Consider the following 19,410-nt stretch of genomic DNA (forward strand, 5'->3'; position numbering starts at 1 on the left):
TAGGATCGCATATATCTCTCCGTTAACGAATAATTGCTTTATTATATGCGCATTTTTAATATTCCGCATCACTTGAGTATATACACGCAGTCTCCGCTCACGTCGCGTCACGATGGAAAATTGCCGCCTCTGTATATACACGTAACACATATACGTGACGAAACAATGTAGTTGTAGTTGCCAATGAATTCAGCGACAAGCGAGAGAAATTTTCGCGCGCGTCTGTAACCTGTACGAAAACACATTGCGTAACCGAGTGCGCCCGAGAAAACAAAATATGGCATACTTGGCCAAATGAGAAGGAGAAAAAAGGAGGAAAAGAAAGGAAGATAAAAAAGAAGATACAGAGGAAGGTAGAGAAAAAGAGAGAGAGAGAGAGAGAGAGAGAGAGAGAGAGAGAGAGAGAGAGAGAGAGAGAGAGAGAGAGAGAGAGAGAGAGAGAGAGCGCACTAACGAAATGTGACCAAGAAATCAAAATGATATACTTGGTTAAAGAAAGCAAAGAGAAATAGAAAAACGGAATAGAAAAAGAAAAGGGGAGGGGGAGGGGAGCGTTAACGAGGTGCGGCCAAAAAATCTAAACGACATACTTGGCCAAAAGAGGCAGAGAGAAAGAGAAAAAGAAAGAGAGGGAAGGAGAGCGCACTATTATTGAGAGACGTATCGGCTGAAGCGGCCGAAAGTTAATTAACACACAGAGTCCAAAATCATGGATGCAGAGATGTGGATGGAGAGCTGAAACACAACCAGTTCCTCATATCGTAGATTCACATTTAATGTTTACAGTACGTGTATAAATATAAACATTGGCGTGTCGGCAGAGGGATATCCGAAAGCAATCAAGTTAAGGGCGCAGCCTTTAGAGAATCCAGAAGAGAATCATCCGCATCGTTTAATATAACCCCGTCGTACACATCCGTGAGAAACATATGTCGCTACCGAGCGCGCGACAGGTGCCCTCGCTGGCGTTCGTCGAGAAACCCACGCACGCCCCTCGTCGTTACCTTGCCTGAGTATGCTCTCGTAAATCCTGTAGGTGGTCTCGCAGTCGGCCTCCTGCAGATCCGCAGGGGGTCTGGCGCTGCCGTCGAGGCTCTGGCTGCGATTCCTAAAGTCCTCCTCGCGCTTCTTCGGGCTCTCCTGGCACTCGCTCTGCCGTCTGATATGTCCCAACCTCCTGCCGAAGTGCCGTATCATCTCCTGTATGCTGTGATGATGATGATGATGATGATGATGGTGTTGGTGCTGCTTCTCGTGCTCGTTGGTCGGGCTGGACGACGTTGGTGACGCTTTGCCGCTGCTGTTGCTCAGCGCCTGATGATGCTGCAGCTGCTGGTGATGATGATGGTGCAGGGGCGCGTGATGATGATGATGGCCGTTACCGTGGATCGTGTGGTACACGGAGTGGTAAGCGCCGTGGTTCGACGAGTTGGAGCCGTGCGACGAGCCGTACGACGACGAGCCGTAGGAGTAGGCCGAGCTGACCGAGCCGCGAGATACGTGCCGCTCGTGTAGGTAGAGCTTGCCGTCGTGCTTTTGACTCAGCAGCTCCTGCAGTATCCGGGTGTCGTGGCTGCGAGTGTCGTGGTTGCGGGTGTCCGACGACGCAGAGGAGATGGAGCTCCTGGTGTCGGCGTTATCGGACCCATGGTGAGACAGCAGGTGGCTTATCCCGTGCATCTCGCAGCGACTTGCGTTCTGGCGACTCCTACGGCGAGCACGACGCTATGGTTGCGGAAGCACCCGGTCAGTTGTGGACTGCTCATCGACGTCGCGCTACCTGCAACGAACGCTGTCGAGTAATTTCGCACTGAGAAGGGAAAAGTGACCACCGTTGGTTACCGAGAGAGAGAGAGGGAGAGGGAGAGAGAGGGAGAGAGAGAGAGAGAAAAAAAGAGACACGCGAAAGCAACAGCATCATCGCGCTTTGCCCATTGATCGTCCGATTTCTCCCGCAGTGATTGCATCGAAAAGGATCTCCGAAACATCCGATTGTTGACTCGAAATATCCGACTTATGAATTTTAACAGAATTCGGATATATTCGGGAGATTTTTCTCAGTGTGGCCGCCCAACGATCTTCTCGCCGCTTGGCGTGTCGAGCGAGTCAGCGCGACATTGGACTCTTCAAGTTCGCGCGAGGTCTTTGAAGAGAACGCAGTGAACTTGTTGAACTAATAAATATCATAGATTAATATTAAAGCATTAAGAAACAATATCTATGATTGGAGTCAGAAACGATCGACAAAACTGCCATCTCTTGCAAAACTCTCACACACACACACACACACAATCAAGCCCAAGACGCTCCCAATAGATAGTTAACAAATTTCTTGCAGCCTTGATCTTTACCGGCGTTATTGGCGAGCCTTCTCGTTTTATACGAAAACATCCGAAGCGAGGACAGCCTCTTTTCGTGAAAATGTGAGATCGCTGTACCGGAAATGCCTCACATTTTCGGTCAACGGATTTGCAATCGGGTGTGACCAACACTACATGAAATGACACAATGCGAGAAGCGAGTAAATTCCGCCGAAAACCGCAACAGACCCCCGAATCGCGAGTTCTCGTTTCATCTTCGCTCAGTCACCGACATGAGGCCTCTCGTCTCCCCTGTGGAGAGTCCTTTCCTCCGTCACGAGCTTCGTCGCCACAGGAAAAGAGCGCTCGGTGTCGACCGCGCGAGCCGAGTCGTCGGAGACTCGGCGAAGGAGATTCCCGGCGACGCACTGCGCGATCGGGCGGAAAATCCGACGGGGGGAGGAGGATACGAGTGTGTCCACTTGGGCCAAATGCTGGGCGAATTAAACTTTGGCACATACGCGCGCGCGTAGCTCGCGATCGAACCTTTTAATAAACTGCGGGGCGCGCGCGCGCGCCCGCCCGAGTTTCCCGCGACGAGCGCTTTTTAACGAACGAAACCGCGACTATTTCCAGACGCTCGATTGAAACGTCGAACGCGGCAAAAATAAATCAAAGCGCCACGCGACACGATTTTCACCGGACGGATTTTCCGAAAGCGAGCTGCTCTATCTCTGTCTCTCTCTCTCCTTCTTTCTCGCTCGGTCGCTCGCTCCCACAAGCCGCGATAAACGAGATACCGCGCGCGCGTCGCAAAAGTGACAGCACGATGATCCTTACGTAACAAGAGCGAGGGGGAGGCAAGCGGAGGGGGAGGGAGAGGGGAGGGGGAAAAATGGGGAATAATCGCTTGGGTTTTTCTTCGGGAGGCACGCGCGCGCGCGTTTTTTCGTCCACGCGCGGGACGCGACGGGCGTCTCGTGCGCCCGCCGCGCGAGGGGGGAGATAGATAATGAGAACTCAGTAGGAAGCGTTTATCACGCGAGACTTATTGCGTGATTAGCGGAAACGGTCGGTGTCCGCCGATTATTCAACGAGCGAGGTCGACTCTTTTACCGTTCGCTACCGACGACGCACGGCCGGCGCTACTAACATTAAGCGTCTCCCCGTTATACACCCGCTTTCTGCCGTCGTGGCGAGTTTTCCTTCCGTCTCCCTCCCGCTCCCTCCTTCTTCCTCTCTCCTCGTCGCGGCTCGATGCTGCCCAATATCAGCGGCAATTAATCGAGATCTCGCGTCTTTGTCGTCCCCGATGCGATGCTCTCGCCGTGACGCGCGACCCTGCTGGCGCGTCGGTCTCGCTTTCCGTGCTCGCTTGTATCCCCCGGTGATGTCCCGATTTCTACATTCGCGTCGTCGCCGAAACGGCGAATTTCGAGGTCGAGGGTGAGGAAACTGGGTCGTATCGATCGCGGGGACCCGAGCCCTCCGTGGCGGTCGAGGAGCGAACGCTCCAAGAGATTGGTTAGCACGGCTTCAAGCGGCGATTCGCCACTGAAAATGATAGCCCGCTGCGAGAGAGAGAGAGAGAGAGAGAGAGAGAGAGAGAGAGAGAGAGAAAGAGGGAGATAGAAAGACCGCGAGTGGAAAGTGACGGGTCAATAAAACGGGGAAAGAGCAAAGTGAGCAGGAAAAAATGGCAAGAAAAATAGAAACAAAGGAGCGCGCGAGAGAGAGGGAGAACATCAACGTCGTCGTCGTCGTCGTCGTCGTCGTCGTCATCGCTGCTGCTGCCTTCGCAGCGGATTTGTCTCGACGAGAGGCGGACACGTGGCGGAACGGACAAAAAGGGGATCATGCGAGCGCGCTGCGCAAGCAACAACGGAGCTGCTCGAGCACGAGTCGAGGATTTATCTCGCTTATCCGGCCGATCGAGAGCGTATCGATATTCGCGCGTCGCCGCGCGATAAGAACAAAGACGCGGCGGATTTGGTCGCCGAGGAGAGACTCGCCCTCCCTCTCCCTCTCTCCCTCTCTCTTTCTCTCTGGACGGAGAGCGCGAAGTAAAATCGAGATTCGCGAGAGCGCCATCGGCAATCACGCGCGACAGCACATATATTATCGCTCAGCGTCGCGGAGTCTCCCCGCCCCCCCCGCTCTTAGCCAACCGCGATAGCGGGACTTATCGTAGAGTCGAAGGAAAGAAGCGAGGAAAACAAGAGGAGAAGCCGGCGCGCGTCTCCCCGGGCGAACGACATGGAGAAAAAACGGCAGGCTGATGAGAAAAGTTTCTCCTCGTCGCCGCGCGACCGGCTCCGTTTTTATAATCCATCCGGCCGAGTCCGGCTTGCGAACCCGCTCGGAAATAATCTCCGACGAAAGCGTACATTGTTTATATGCAAATGCGCCCGATAGAGAGAGAGAGAGAGAGAGAGAGAGAGAGAGAGAGAGAGAGAGAGAGAGAGAGAGAGAGAGAGAGAGAGAGAGAAACAGACAGACAGAGAAGGAGGGAGTAGGAACGCGACTTCTCTGGCTGCGCACGCGATAAAACGACGGAGACACTAAAAGTGTGATCCGAATATTTCTCTCGGTTTCGCCCCCCTCCGCCCTCTTCATTTGAAAGTCCATGTATCGTAATGCCATGCACGCGCCACGCACCTCGTTGTTAGCCACTCGCGACCTTGAAGACTGCGCACGAATCAGCGCGCGCGCGCGCGCGCGCTCGACGTATCTGGATTCCTCCGCAGCGAGAGAAGCTGCTAATTCAATTAGTGCAGCAAGTAATCAACGAATAACCTCTCGCTTTTCGCTCGTTCCGGGATGCGACGCAATTCGCCGGCGCGAGCGAGCGAGAGAGCGCGATCGTAATCGGACGGGAATCTATTCCTATTGAAGATCGCGCGACACGGACGGCGCAGAGGGGGAGGGAGGCATGTATCTCGAGTACCTTCCGATTGACGGACGTTAGTGCCGGCTCGTCGCCGCGTTATCGCCGGAAAAAAAAAAAAAAGACACACGCGAGAAATTGAATGTCGAAAGTGCTGGAAAGGAGATAAAAAGTCGAGCAGGACGAGCTTACGGCAATTTTTCGCCGCGGATTCGCAAACAATCTGCGAGGATCCGCCGGCCGGCCGCCGGTCAAAACAATTCTCATCACACTCGGAGCGGTCGGCATTGCGGCCGACTTCCCTCGGCGAGTCGCGACGGAGGAGAAAAAGAGGAAGAAGAGAAAAAAGGAAAGGAATCGCCGCGCGGTCGCACAATCGGTCCCCTCTCGCGATCTTGCGCAACGAAATTCCTGCATTGCGTAAGAAAAGCGAGCGGGTCTGTGTTACTTATTTGCATAAATCCTTTTTGCGCGAGGTGTACCCTCGAAGGATCGCGAGCGTGCGGAAACTCGCCGACCACGGCGCTGTTTTATCGGTTAATCTCTCTCTCTCTCTCTCTCTCTCTCTCTCTCTCTCTCTCTCTCTCTCTCTCTCTCTCTCTCTCTCGCGTTAAATTTATACCAACGCACCGCGATATTTACTTAGCGGACCTTTCAACCTATCGTTTGACTGCTCCGGCCCGCGAATGCCGTTGGGTCGCATTCTGGATTTGCGCGCTCGCACGCGACGGAAACGGACAGAATTGTCGCGACGGAGTCGCCAAGAGGAAGACAACGGCGATGACGATGACGGAATCCCATCGCGTTCGCGCTCGCGACGGCTTCCCGCATGTAGCGCGTTTCCGGTGCCAAATATCGACCGACAAACGATCGACGCGGGCGCGCGCGAATCCACCTCAGGACCGGTTCCGTCAAGGTCAACGAAAGCCCTTCGCCGGCCGCCCGCTGCTTCTCCGAAACGCGGCGCGCTGTAAAAACGCACGGAACAAGGAAGACCCTCTCCGGTTTTCGAGACCGCGCCGCCGCCGCGGCCGGAGCAGCGGGCGGCGGCGGGGGCGGAGGCGCGGGCGAGGGTCTAAATTACGCGTCGGTGATTGGGGAAGAAGCGGGCGCGCGCGGCGTTCGTCAATGACGAGGCCTCGGCAACGACGTAGTTGCGCGTAACGAGCGAGAGCGCGAATCCCGCTCACGCTCGCGCACGGCCGCCCGTCAGCTCTCACTCGATCCTCCTCCTCTTCCTCCTCCTCCTCTCACTCACTCGCACACGTCGGCGATCGAAAAGTCTCTTCCCTTTTCGGCCGACGTTTGTCAACACGCTCTCGCATTCGCCGCGCGCGCGCGCGCGCGCGCACGGTTCGGTTACGTAATGGCGCGCGCGAGAGGTTCGAGGAAATGCCGAATATGTGCCGAGATCGCGCGCTGCCAGCCTTGTTTTCACATTACCCTCGCTGGACTTTAAGCCTTCGCCTCCGGCAAGTAGATAACGCGGCGACCGCTCTCCAGCCGACGGAGAAAAAGCTCGATAAGACGCGCGTAACGATGCAGCGCGCGCGAGACGAGCGCGAGACGACGCGAATCTTATCTGTGTTGCTCTTTGCGGGTCGCGTCTCTTTCTTTCTCTCTCTCTCTCTCTCTTTCTCCCTCGCTCCCTCTCTCTCCCTCTCGCCCTCGACACGAACGACGCTCGCGCGAGATAGATACGCGCGGCCGACGGCGCGCGTGGTCGTCCTGGCGTAATCATCTTACTAAATGTACTTACCGGATTCTGCGGACACGATGATGTGCCCACGACGATCCTTTCTTGCTCTTCCTCTTTCACGAGAGTCCTCTTGCCCAGCGATCACACGCGTCACGTGTTCACGGGAGTTGCAGCGGAGCGGAGAAAGAAGCGGCGCGTTACGCTCCGCGCTTCTCGCGCCGATTCATTGGCAATCTCTCTTTCTCTGCCAGTTTCTCCCGCGTCCTTCGCGCACTGACTGACGACGACGGAGCACACACACTCACTCGCGCACAGCATCAACTGTCGTCGACGGCACGTAAGCTACGGTCGACCGCAGCGTAAAGCAGCGATGTTTACGAATGCGGACGGACGGACTGTCGTCCCGGCCGCGTCGCGTCAACACGCTCGCGCGGCGCCCACCTTTCGCCCGCGCGTCTGCCGGCGGCGGCGACGGCGACGGCGGCGGCGGCGGCGGGGCGGCGAGAAAAAAGACAGACGCGTGAGCGAGCAAATGCGCGCGACACGGCGGATCGCCTCGCCGGCGTGAGAACTCGACCTTCGAGCCGAAGCCGTTGGTCTCGTCGCAGCGCGCGCTGCGGTATCACGAGCCGGCGGCGAGCGCCGACCGATTTCGAGTCTCGCGGGCATCGATCGTCACACGGCCGCCGTTGAAACGTGCACTGCCGCACGTCGCGCCGCGACGCGACGCGCCAGGCGGCTGCGAGAGCGCGGCGCGCGCGCGTTCGAATCGGCCCCGAGCGCGGCACGCTGCCGCCATCTGTCGCCGCCGCGGCGGAAGCTTCGCCGCGGCGAGAGCGGTTCACCGTCGGGCTCTCGTCAGGTGGCGCCGTGGGATCGCGGTCTCGTTCCGGCGCCTCCGCCGAAATTCGACGAGCAGCCCCGCTGCGCGTTGAGCTCGGATAAAAACGCGAGTGATTCGATCTTGTCGAGGCTAAATTCGCCGCGACTTTCACGCTGGAAGATTGTGCGCTCGTTGGTTCAATCGGGTAGGGTAAATTCGGCTAAGACGGCCGTAGGCTGTAAATTTTCTCAATCGCCAAACAGTGTGTTTCTTCGAGTCTCACTCTCGGAGATAATTGATGTTTACAGTAGTTTGAGCGCATACACTGTTCGAAATGGCAATATTGTGAATGTATTGTTCCTTCAGCACTAGGATGTTTCTGTTTTCTCGTTATTTTCTTTATAGGACGAATTTCCATCTATTATCTTTTCATTTTCTTTTGAGTGTACATAAACTATGAATATTATATTACACTATAAATCCTAACAGGACAACGCTTTGTAACGTGCTGCTACCTAGTGGCAGCAGTTAAAAAAATACCGGGTGAATCTTCCACACATCCTAGTGTTTAAGGATTACATCACAGTGCCTTCTTGCCCGAATCTTAGCCCATTCCCTCGCTATTTGCGGAATTAGAGGCAGAAGCTTTCCGCAAATATGTTCTCTCACATACTTGTAGGCCCTGTTTATACTGATTGTTTAAGATACACGTAGCAATTAGCAGCTTTATCTTGATTATCTCCATTTTGTTGATGCGCGTAAACGACGGTGTATCACATTCGCGCGACACATTCGTGTTTACACGCGTCGTCGATATTAAGATAATCGAGACAACCGGCGCTGAGAGGTTGTGTCGTTAAATCGAGAGATGCGGTTTGAGCCGCGGCGGATTATAAACTGGTGCGCGACACGCGTGTTTACACGCGCATCGTCCGAATTACGATAACCTGCTAAGGCCGTTGTTAAACTGAGGTGATTTAACACAAAGTTACGTTATTTCGTTCGTGCACCCCCCTCACCCGAATCCCAACACACACACACACACACACACACACACACACACACACGAACGAGAGGATCGATGCGAGGCTACGCGCAGAATCACAGATTGTGCCGTGACCTCACCCTTGAGGTTCGTATCGGTTTCAACCTCGGCCGAAGAAATTCTCGCACATCGAGGAGAATCAATTCCGCTCGAATGTTCAAGTAAATGCCGCGCACGTGACCTCGTTAGCGTACGCGCCGGCACTTGCAGGAATGATCGATCGAGCCACGCGCGCGAGAACCGGCATCGACGAAAGACATTTTTCGAGCCGAGACAGGTGTAGTACATCGGCCGCCGCGCCGGGGTGAGTCTCGTCGAATAAGAGAAGAATCGCGATTACGTAATTGTCGCAGTCGACTCGCGCGCGCTCCAGTCCCGAAGCGACGATTGCGCGACCGCCTCTCCGAGGCGAGAAACGCGCAAGGTGAACCCCGGCGAGAGAGTCAGAGACGGTGCCCGCCCGGCGTTATCGGCTTGTGCCATATTTGCCGGTTATCTCGATATAACGCCTGCTTTCGCCGCGCGACAACGGCGAAATGAAACAAATTCCAACGACGGTTTCATTGCGGCCGCCGCTGTGTGTGTGTGTGTGTGTGTGTGTGCGGTATACAGGATGTCCCATTTTAACTTTGACAGGCAAAAATGTCGAAAAATACGAGAGATACTAAGAAATGTTTCGGACAACAGTTACACGCTTTCAAGGGGGCATGAAATAACTCTATCATTTTGTTCACAGATGGCGCCACTCTCGAGAGATAGTCACTGATCATTACTTTTCTCAAGTGGAAACCCCGATTTTTTATCGTATCATCTTTTTCTACCAATTAATTGGCACAACTTTCGTCCGAAACATTTTTTTCTAAAACGCTTGGTTTTCCAGATATTTTACCGATTCACGACTTTTTGGACACTCTGTATATATATATATATATATTTCTTCTTGTCGATTCATATGCGTATACTCACTTTGTGGCGCCGCTTGTGCCTGATGCTGCACCGCCGCTCTCTGCAACAAAAAGCCAACGGAATCGCTTAGAATGGTGAAGATCTCTCGCTACGCCGCGCCGCGCCGCGCCGCGCGCGCACACGCGCGCGAGAGAGATAGAGAGGCGAAAATTGGTCTATTCTGTCGCGCGCTGTTTGCCGAGCCGGCGGTAAATACTCTTGAAGCCGAGCCGTACGATCTACCGGGCAAACAGCGGCGCACCGACGATGTGACTTTCACCGTTTCGTCGCATAATCCAGAACAACAAAGTATTAACGGCGATAACGCGGTAGCTCGTTAAGCGACGTTATCGTTTCGAGCTTACGAGCGCGAGTGTCCGCTTCGTGAAATATGAGAGCCGTACAAAAAGTTCCAGCAAAGTGACGATTATTCGTAAACAGAATTGATTGATGCGAGCGTGAGAAGTTATTGAGACTTTTTTATCGGGCGGTCGCGATAACGTAGTGGCTAGAGAGAATCAAAGAGCACTGATTTCTACCGGAAGGGCTCGAAAAGATGGCGGCACCGTATTACCGTAAGAACGTTTTACCTTAAACGTATGTTGAAAAATAAAGCGCTTCGTTCAGTTTGCTGTCTTTTGATTTTCATTTGCCGGCAACTTTTTGAACTACCTACGTATGTGTGCATGAGAGAGAGAGAGAGAGAGAGAGAGAGAGAGAGAGCTGGTGTACGTTTTGCAAAATCAGTCGAATGCCCGAGGCCTCGAGGCTCTTGGCGTCCAAGGAGCGACTTCTCGGCTTGGCGCCGTAATAATCGTCCTTCTTGCCGCTCTTGATCCAGCGGAAGTACGAAGACATCTTGAAGAGAGCCCGCTCGATTCACTATCCGTTCTTTACAAACCCGTCGTCGCCGGCCGGGCGTGTCATAACCGAGCGATCAGAGCCGCGACGCCTTACGTCACGCGCGGTCGCCTCGCTTCGTTCTCTGCTCGTCAATGAACAACAGCTTGGACAGCTCGAACGGAGTAATTGCCTAATTACGGGAACGCACGCGTCTCGGCGGAAGAAAGGATCACTTCGCGAACGCGAGGAAGAATCGTCGCGCGCGCGCGCGCGCGGCCAACCGGAGCGCGCCGAAATCGGTTTCGGAAGCTTTGATTTTAGTCGCAAGGTCGGCAAGCAAGCCTTAAAAACTAACCTGTACATGTTACATATTTGATCAGCTGCTCAATTAACAAGTAATCAAAAATCCATTCACTTCTCCGTGTAACATTATACAATTAATAACTAGAGCCAAGTTTGTAAATAGAAACAATAAATAGCTGTGGACGTCCAAGTGTCCACAACCAGCTGAACATATTGAAATTAGCTTGAGGCCTACCAACCTCATAACCAAAGCCAAGGTTGTCGAAATCGATTTCGGAACGGAGCTCGGGATTCTTCGATCGATCGACCGTCGGAGCCGCGCATGCGCGCGCGCGCTCTTTTCCGCCGGCTCGCCGCTCTGCGAAATTCGCGACGACGCGCGCGAAACAATTAATGCAAATTCCATGGCTGCGGCGCAACGGGCGTAATAGACGCGCCGTATCGGCTGCGTCGTGTCGGCCGCGTGATAAACAAAAGCGATTACTAATAATACGACGATACGGATACGGCGCCCATATGTCACAGGTGCAGCGCACATTCGTGTCAACGATAGGGTCTACGTTGCGTCGCGAGTCGCCGGCGCTATCATTTCCTACGACATCGCGTTCGCACTTCGGATCCAGCCGAGTGTCGCCGACCGATCGGCCCGCTCCGAAATCGGTTTCAGAAACTTTGCTCGCAAGGTCGGTAGGCCTTCAACCAACTTGGATGCGTTTCGTAAATTGACCGGTTGATCGATTATCAAGCTAATGAATAACGAAAACTCTATCCACTTCCCTATCCAATATTGCAAAATTAGTAGCCAAGACCAAGTCCGTAAGTAGAAATAGTACACAGCTGCGAACGCGATCCGCACGCGATCAGCTGAGCTCAATCACGGCACGTGTTTAAGTTAGTTTGAGGCCTATCAACCTCATAACTGAAAGCAAAGTTTCCGAAAGCGACTTCGAAACGCGAAGGACGTCAACGATGACATCGTCAGCGACGATTCCGTCTTATATTTCAGGGATCGCGATCTCGCATGATCAAATGCCAAAACCCGCGGATTCTTCAAAATCCCATGGAATTTCAGGAATGCACGGGAAGCATCGGCTTTCTCTAGAACGGCACAGCGCGACGCGATCTCCTTTCGGCAAAGAAGCCTGTCTATCGCTCGCGGTAGCGCGCGCGCGCGCGCGCTCACGTTATCGTGATTTGAACAACGCGTGCGACGCAAATAGACGATGCGGGATTTTTCCATTGCAAATTTCGTATTGTCAGTAACCCGACGTGACACTACGACGCGTCTCGCCTACAAAAAGCTGCAGAAGTCACGACGAAGAGAACCGAAGCGGCCGACCTAGGCCGACCGAGGAGCGGCGACGCTGAAGAAAAGCGAGAACCGACCGCGCGCGAGAATCTGTATTCCGATTCAACCGCAGCGATTGAGAAAGGATTCCGCCGAGAAGGATTCCGGAAAAAGGAGCTCCGATCTCGCTGCTTGTCGGAGAGAGAAGGAAAATCTCCGCGGAGGGAGGGGGATATCATTTTTCGCTCGAATCGAACAAGGTCAGCCACGCGTCTCGATCGATCCGGCAAATTCCCGCCGATCCGCAGCGATCGAGATCGGCAACGCGCACGCACACGCGCACACACTCACACTTTGCCGATCCGCGAAAGTAAAAGGCGCGATCGCTTTTTTACGTGTTCGATGTCACGAGTGCGGCGTGTCACTGAGTGGGAAACGTGTCTCCTTTTCGTCTCTCTCCGTTCGACGCACACACACACGCGCGCGCATATACACGTGCTTGCCTCCCACCCGGCGGCGCACATCGGCGGTGCACACGATTGTACGGCCACCGCGTATTCTTTCGTGGCACCTGTGTACCCGCGACCTACCACGTGCGGGATCTCGCGAATTCAGGCGCGAATACAAACCGAGGGCGACGGGCGGATTGCGAACGCGCCGAGTCATCCCTGCGATGCACACGCAGGAGCGCATACGAGAGAATGGGGGAGAGAGAGAGAGAGGGAGAGGATTCTCCTCGCCGCGCCGGCGATAATTATATTTCATCGCGTATTGCGATATACGCGAGGCGGCAACGCCTACGTTGCGTCTCGTCTCGTCTCGTCGGGGCGAGCAAAAGTGTCGCGTCGTCGTTGCGAGTCGGAAGACGAGACGAGTTTCGACGTTAACGAATAAAGCGCGCGACCAAAGCACGACGGGTCAGGATCGGTGAGGTTCGGTGACGTTTTCGTATGCGGTGCAAAAGACGCACGAGGAAGCACGAGGGATCTTGCGGGGAAGCGGCTCGAAGGCGAAGGTAAGGCGATTAATTCGCCGGTCGTGGATGTCATCGCGACTGATGATTCTTTCGTAACGCTGCACGCCATTGTCCCCTCGAGAGCACCATCGCGGTCGCACCTGCAGCTCCTTCTTCGCAGATCAAGATCGGATTTTAACAGCCGCCTGTTAATCGGCCTGACGTCATTGACACATCTCGGGTAAAATTCGACGAGTAACTCGATTAACGGACACGTTTGCTGCGCGCGTGAAGAGCGAGCGTGAGGCACGCAGCGGCGACTGCGAGGAAAAATATCAATTTGAACGAGAAACCTGATCAAACCAGAGCCTCCTGTGCGTCAAAGTATCATATTAACGCTCCGACGACCGCATTTACGGACAAGCTTTCGTCGACCGCTCCGCGAGAGCTCGCTCGGGCTGCTTTTGTAATGCCCGCAAAAGAAAACCGTCTTTGTTTAAACCGTTTAATAAAATCCATCAATGGATGATAAAGTATTATTTCCTAAATTTGATGCTACTGGTTCTCAAGCAGCAACGTCGCCTAAGCAAAAAGTTCAGCGTTGGTCCGTCAGAACGCTTGACGTGTTAAATCTGCCCTTCCTCCTCTTCCCCCCCCCCCTCTCTCTCTCTCTCTCGTTGTCTATACTCTCTGTAGTATTATTATAATTGTGGACTCTGTTGCCATCGGCGAATATTTCTCTCCACGATGGTAAACGCTGGCAAATTCAAGTCACGCGCAAGCAACAGCGGCCGTTAAGAGGCGCAAATATCGTGCCGTCAATACACGCGCAAAATCGTCCTGGTAATTGTCGGTTGGTGCGATCAGAAATATAGTCTACTTGAAAGCACCGGCGAGGCATGATATTCGCATATCTGTTTAGCGTCTCTCTCTCTCTCTCTCTCTCGTGCGCGCGCGCGCGCGCGTGGGTTATTCTTAACAGCTTTCTTACAGCCGCGTGCCTGCGTGCACACGAGCCGCTGTATCGACGACTTATCGGCGTTATCATTTATCACGCGGTCACTTGGCAGGTAATATTTGCCCATCCATCAGCCGCGAAATAGTAGGGAACGTTTTTGCCCACTCTTCTTGACGGTGAGCGCAACGATAAGAGAGATGTCTATCTTTGCTAAGGCGGATTCTCGACCGGCTCGACCGTCGGTGACGGGCGCCGGGCTTTACCGATCCGCCTTTTTCTTCCTCCACGCGCGATCTTCATACAAATAATCGACGACCGCGAGAGACTGTTTGCTTACCGCTTTTCGCTTGTCCTCCGCGCTCAAGGCACTGTGACTCCTGTGCCTAATGAGATCCATGACTTTGCTCACAGGATTCCTGCTGCTCTCGGAGCCAGCTCTGGGCCGGCCGCTCTGGTAATCCTTACTGTCTCTTTGCTCCTTCTGGCTCTCCTTGTGATGCTCCTTTTCTATATGTACATCCACCGACGAGCTCCCGTGCGATCCTCTGTGCAAGGAATGCTGAAAAGTATCGGACATGCGCGATATGTGAGAAAATAACGTCACGCTCCTCTTTTCGGGTTTCTTAGCAACTCAAGCCGCTTACGCTTACGCGTTCCAAATGTCGACGTAAATATTGTAACATGAAACCGGTATGTCTCAACGCTGAACACAAATCTCCTTTAACCCCGCACGTGCACGGCACCGTGAGACCCAAGTTATGCTTTCTCTCAAAGTTTTAGTGCAATCGCAGCTGAAGCTTAATTTACCTCGGCAACCTCTCCCCTCTTTTGTCTTACCTGAACGGCACTTTTCATATTAGCTATAATACTGGGTTTCCTCTTGCTAGCGTCCGACTTGCTCCTCGGTCTGAAAGCATCAAAGAGCGCCGGTTTCCTAGTGGGGCTGGCGGTGTCATCGGCACCACCGCCGCTTCTCCTGCGTTCCGCGCTATTACTACGACTGTTACTGCGACTGGTCGAGCCGGATCGAGTGCCGGAAGCCTTTCGGCCGCCCTTGCCGGAACTCGACGAGCTCGACGGTTCCGCCGGCTGCGGCAGAGGCGTCGATTTTCCAGAACTTGGGGCGCTTCCGTAGGACGATTTCCTGATCGACTTGGAGTGTGAACCCCATGTATCTGCAACCGAAGTCGTTTCGATGTTACTTGTACAGGGTGTATCGTCAATATACAGGTTGGTACGACGGGTTGCCTACTCCCACGATTCGGACGATAATGCAGAGGTTGCCGGAAAAGTCACTCGGGGGCGGGGGGAGGCATCGTACTGACTTGTATATCGACGTTACACCCTACATCCACGTCGATGTGCCTGCCTGCCCGCTCTTTCCTCGTCGGAAGACACGGGTTGACGATTATTCGACACGACACGAGCGTCTCCTCGTCAAACGTAAATATTGCTCCGCAACTACTCGTGCGAGTTTATCGAGAAGCGCACTGAGAAACGCACGACGAGGAACGGACGAGACAAGCTTCGCTTGAAGAAAATTCATTGGACGTTTGATGAATCGAATGGTTGCTACGATGAGTTATCGATTGATTCGATGGTTGCGGTTTGCTTCAGCGGCCACATCGACGCGACGTGCTGTGGCTGGACGCGAGATACTCCTTTGCGCGAGGGTGATTGCCAATTTTGTCGATCGACCGATCCGGTTGCTTTCTTTTTTTCTTCGGCATGCAAGACTGTCGATTGTCAACTCACCTGCCCGAGGCCTGTGTCCTTGAGAACCATGGCTCGAGCTGTCCGTGTCCTCGGTGACAATCGTCGGGAGCGGTTGCGAACCCAGTTCCTGAAGATCAAACAACACGTGCGTTATTTTCGGGGTACACGTATGTGAGCGACTGTGTTAACGCGAAATCCCAAGGACTCCCCTCTCGTGACTTCTAGGAAGCCCGATGACTTCGAATCGTCCGACTTATCGTAAGTCGCGAACCTAAGACACAATCGGCGAGCAAATGGCGATTAGATATCGCAGTTTAATCGCACGATAGTCGATAACGCGTTTATATTTATTCTTACTCACGCGCATTCTTATTTACGCGCATTTCTTGGTAACTCAATCCGAGCGCAGTGCGAAATTCTGTCGCAGCTGCGAGAGAGCTCGCGCGTCATCAACTACTCGATTACACGCAAAAATTATAGCGATAACAAACGAGCCGTATCGGACGGGGACGAGGAGAAGAATTGTTAACAAGGCCACACCCGATCATGCAAATTACATAATGGGGAATGTAATGCATACTTTTGGACTTGCTCCAACGCGCGAGTCTTCTCTTCTGTCTGGAGAATGTCCAACACTTTTCGCACGCGCGAACGTTCCACTTTGTTCGCGGTTCGCAAAGCGCTTAACATGTTCGCGTGTTATATCTATTTCTGTTCTGTTATTCGGCCAAGCCAGGCAAGATTGCAGATTACGCATTGTCAACTGCAATGCGTCCGTCGCGCGAACGAGGAACTTTGTGGGTCTCATCGTCATGCGAGCTTTCACTGCTCGCGAGAGACGCGACAGTTTGATTAAAAATAAATACGATTAATAATTTCCAACTCGCACATTGCCGCATTTCGCGGCATTGCTCTTCGTTCGTTGGGAGCAAATTGCACTTGTACCATTCTCGTCTACGTGAATAGAGAGGATTTTACGGTGAGAAATAAATGGAAAATTCTACAGCCAGAAGGAACACGCAACGACATTCTGCCTCAACTCGTTAGCCTGCCGTTTCGCGTGTGTCGTTCATATTTCGGCGAAAACGAAATGTATTCTGTGAGAATTTTACCAGGCTCATCGGCGAGATAAGCTCCGCGACGACGATGAATCATTCCGTTACATTGACAAAAGATTGCGGCGCGGCCGCGACGCGGCGACGACGCTACTTGTAAAAATAACCCCGCGGCCTGTCGTCGACGTCGAGTCGCGAGAAATAACAAATTGTTGCGTAAGGAGGTATTAATAGGCGCCTCGTGGTCGGCTCGTTATGCGCATTCACGTGGATTCCCGTGGAGCACAATGGCAGAATGGGGATCGAAGAAGGGCGCGACAGGACGGCGACCTTCGGAGAGGTTCTCATCCCGGCGCTCGCTCTTCGGCGCTCTCGTTTCCCGCTCGCCAACTTTCCTCCTTTCCTCGTTCTCACTCCGGTTTTCCTCAATATCGGCACAACAACGTCGCGACGGAAGACACGAATCCCGCGGGGGAATGGGACGATACCTTGTAGGTCCCGTGGTACTCCGGACAGCGATCCAAGTACGGCACCAGCGAGTACTTTCGCACTCTCCCGAGAGACACCGACATCCTCTCGGTCCTTTCTCAGTCTCTTCCTCGCCTTCCCTCCCCGTTTCTTCAGCGTTCAGCCCAAGGCGACGCGCCGTCCGCGCGAACGTTCACGCCGCGAGTACCGCGCCATCGAGGCCCTAACGTCGAATACGAGTGTGCCCCCGCGATATCGCGGTCACAATCAATCGGAGTGACCACCGCTCATTATCGATAAGGATTTTCGGCGCTCGTTATTGGCCGCTGCTCGTTATTGGTGACGACGTCGTCGCAAGCCGCAAGCCGGGCGCTACTTTCGGCACCGCCGCCGATATGAGCTCGAGAGGCAATATTATTGCCCGTCCGCGTCTCTTCGTCGCGCACTTGTATTTCAGCCGCCTCCTCCCTTCTCTTCGAGCGTAACGTTCCTCGGTGGCGCTCGGGGGCCGACGGTTGATCAAGAGACTGTCAACGTCCACGGCGGGGTCGTCCTTCAGCGAAAAACTGGGACCGACTTGCCGTCCTCACGAGGAGTTCCTCACCAAGAGACGCTGCTCCTGCCGGCGCGAAAAGCGGCCGTTCATCGAGCAATCGGCGTCGACTGGTGACGATGGCGAAGGGCGTCGCGGGATCGCTCTCGCGGCGGCGGCGTCTTGTCGATCACTGACGGTGTCGTATCAATAATGACATTCCCCGGACGCAATTGTCATAACGTCGTTATCGCTCGGCTATCGAGATAATTCTGCGCATCTGTCCCGCGCGCGCGCGCGCGCGAGCGCGGGCCGGACGTTTTTATCAAATTTTATCGTCATTCAATTAGACGACTGTTTTATTGCTTGTGTTCATCGCGAGCACCCTATCTCATCGGCCCCCGCCATTTGCGGTTCTCACGGCGCAACGCGGAAGGCGATTTATCGGTAAATCCCAGTCGCTTCCTCGCGCGTCGCGCACTTCTCGGAACTCGTCGCTCGACTCTTTTTCTCCCGTCGCTATCTCGAAAAGTTTCCAGCGGAGGATTCAAGCTTTTCTCCGTCCTCCCGCGGATTTAATCGCTCCGAGCGCGTTGCGACATCCCGATGACTGGCCTCTCCTTCGAGGGAGCGAGGTTCAGAGGGAAAGCGGAGGGGGCGGGAGATTTTCTCGCGAGCAACGACGTGTCAAAAAGTACCGACATTGTGGCGCGCAATTACGCAAGGGGAAGCAATAAACAGTCAATCGACGCGCGCGCGCGCGCTTACGTCATCGAAAATTTCGCGATCGCGCCTCGTGCTCGGAATTCCGCGCGTTTAATCGCGTTTAATATCGCGATTAATATCAATAATTAAGTGAGTAACTCACTCGTCGTGAAATCGCCGCGCGCTTAACAACCCGCTCGGCCGACTTACTTTAGATAACGACTCCGCGCGCCGCCGGCCAATAATGCGATAATTCCGCAGAGATTGGACTATCGAGTCGGTTTCATTATTTAAAATGCGCGACACACAAATGCACACACGTAAGAGATAGCGCTCGTCCAGTCCGCGCTGCTGTGCCGCTGCTCTCGTCGGCGAGAGTTTCCGCGCGGCAGGAGGAAAAACCAAAGAAATAATTGCCGCGTTCGCGCGGATGCTGATTATTCTCTCTCATATTTCGCGAATCGACAAATTATGAAAATTTTCCATCCAACAGCCCGTTAAAACGCGAGAATGCAGTTGCGGTGCATCGAATCACGTCATATCATCGAGGAAACGCGCGAGCCACGCAGCGGCGAGATTTGATAGATTAACAGCCCTCCTCTCGCAGCCTCCCTTCCCCCCCCCCCGACAAATAGACATATTTTTGACGCGGCCGCATTGCGGCAAAAAATCAGCTGTGCCGTGATTTACCTGCCAACGGCAAAACGGCGACATCGGACGACACGTCGTGTGTGTGTGTGTGTATGTGTGACGCAACGCGAAGTTAACGGCGGACGATAAGCAGGTCCCTGTTTTCCGCTCTTTCCGCGCTTCTGGCGGTGCGGATGTGTCAAAGATTAAAACTAGATCGTGACGTAAGGAAATTATTACGACTGTCACGGTTAGATT

At 53.8% G+C, this 19,410-nt stretch overlaps 2 protein-coding genes across 4 annotated transcripts in view; both read right to left on the reverse strand.

Annotated features, from left to right (window-relative positions):
- The window catches only part of SNF4Agamma (SNF4/AMP-activated protein kinase gamma subunit), a 64,651-nt gene that overhangs the window by 27,286 nt on the left and 17,955 nt on the right, over positions 1–19,410 (reverse strand). For all 3 annotated transcript variants that reach the window (XM_011148686.3, XM_011148687.3, XM_011148688.3), the window contains exons 4-7: positions 15,802–15,889; positions 14,884–15,221; positions 14,384–14,605; positions 9,721–9,760 (exon numbers count right to left, since the gene is read on the reverse strand). In XM_011148686.3, the coding sequence (XP_011146988.2) occupies positions 9,721–9,760; positions 14,384–14,605; positions 14,884–15,221; positions 15,802–15,889 (688 nt within the window). The remainder of the gene's footprint in view (positions 1–9,720; positions 9,761–14,383; positions 14,606–14,883; positions 15,222–15,801; positions 15,890–19,410) is intronic.
- LOC105187707 (histidine-rich glycoprotein-like) lies at positions 517–7,607 on the reverse strand. The gene is made up of 2 exons (XM_011148685.3): positions 6,947–7,607; positions 517–1,780 (listed from the first exon to the last, which is right to left on the reverse strand). The coding sequence occupies exon 2, from the start codon at positions 1,678–1,680 to the stop codon at positions 880–882; it is 801 nt and encodes a 266-aa protein (XP_011146987.2). The 5' UTR covers positions 1,681–1,780; positions 6,947–7,607; the 3' UTR covers positions 517–879.

Source organism: Harpegnathos saltator, unplaced genomic scaffold (assembly GCF_003227715.2).
Source record: "Harpegnathos saltator strain DR-91 unplaced genomic scaffold, Hsal_v8.6 scaffold49, whole genome shotgun sequence".
NCBI lineage: Eukaryota > Metazoa > Arthropoda > Insecta > Hymenoptera > Formicidae > Harpegnathos > Harpegnathos saltator.

What these genes read in the sequence shown, in the direction of transcription:
- LOC105187707 (XM_011148685.3), bottom strand. Translation starts at nt 1,680, where the DNA reads ATGCACGGGATAAGCCACCTGCTGTCTCACCATGGGTCCGATAACGCC.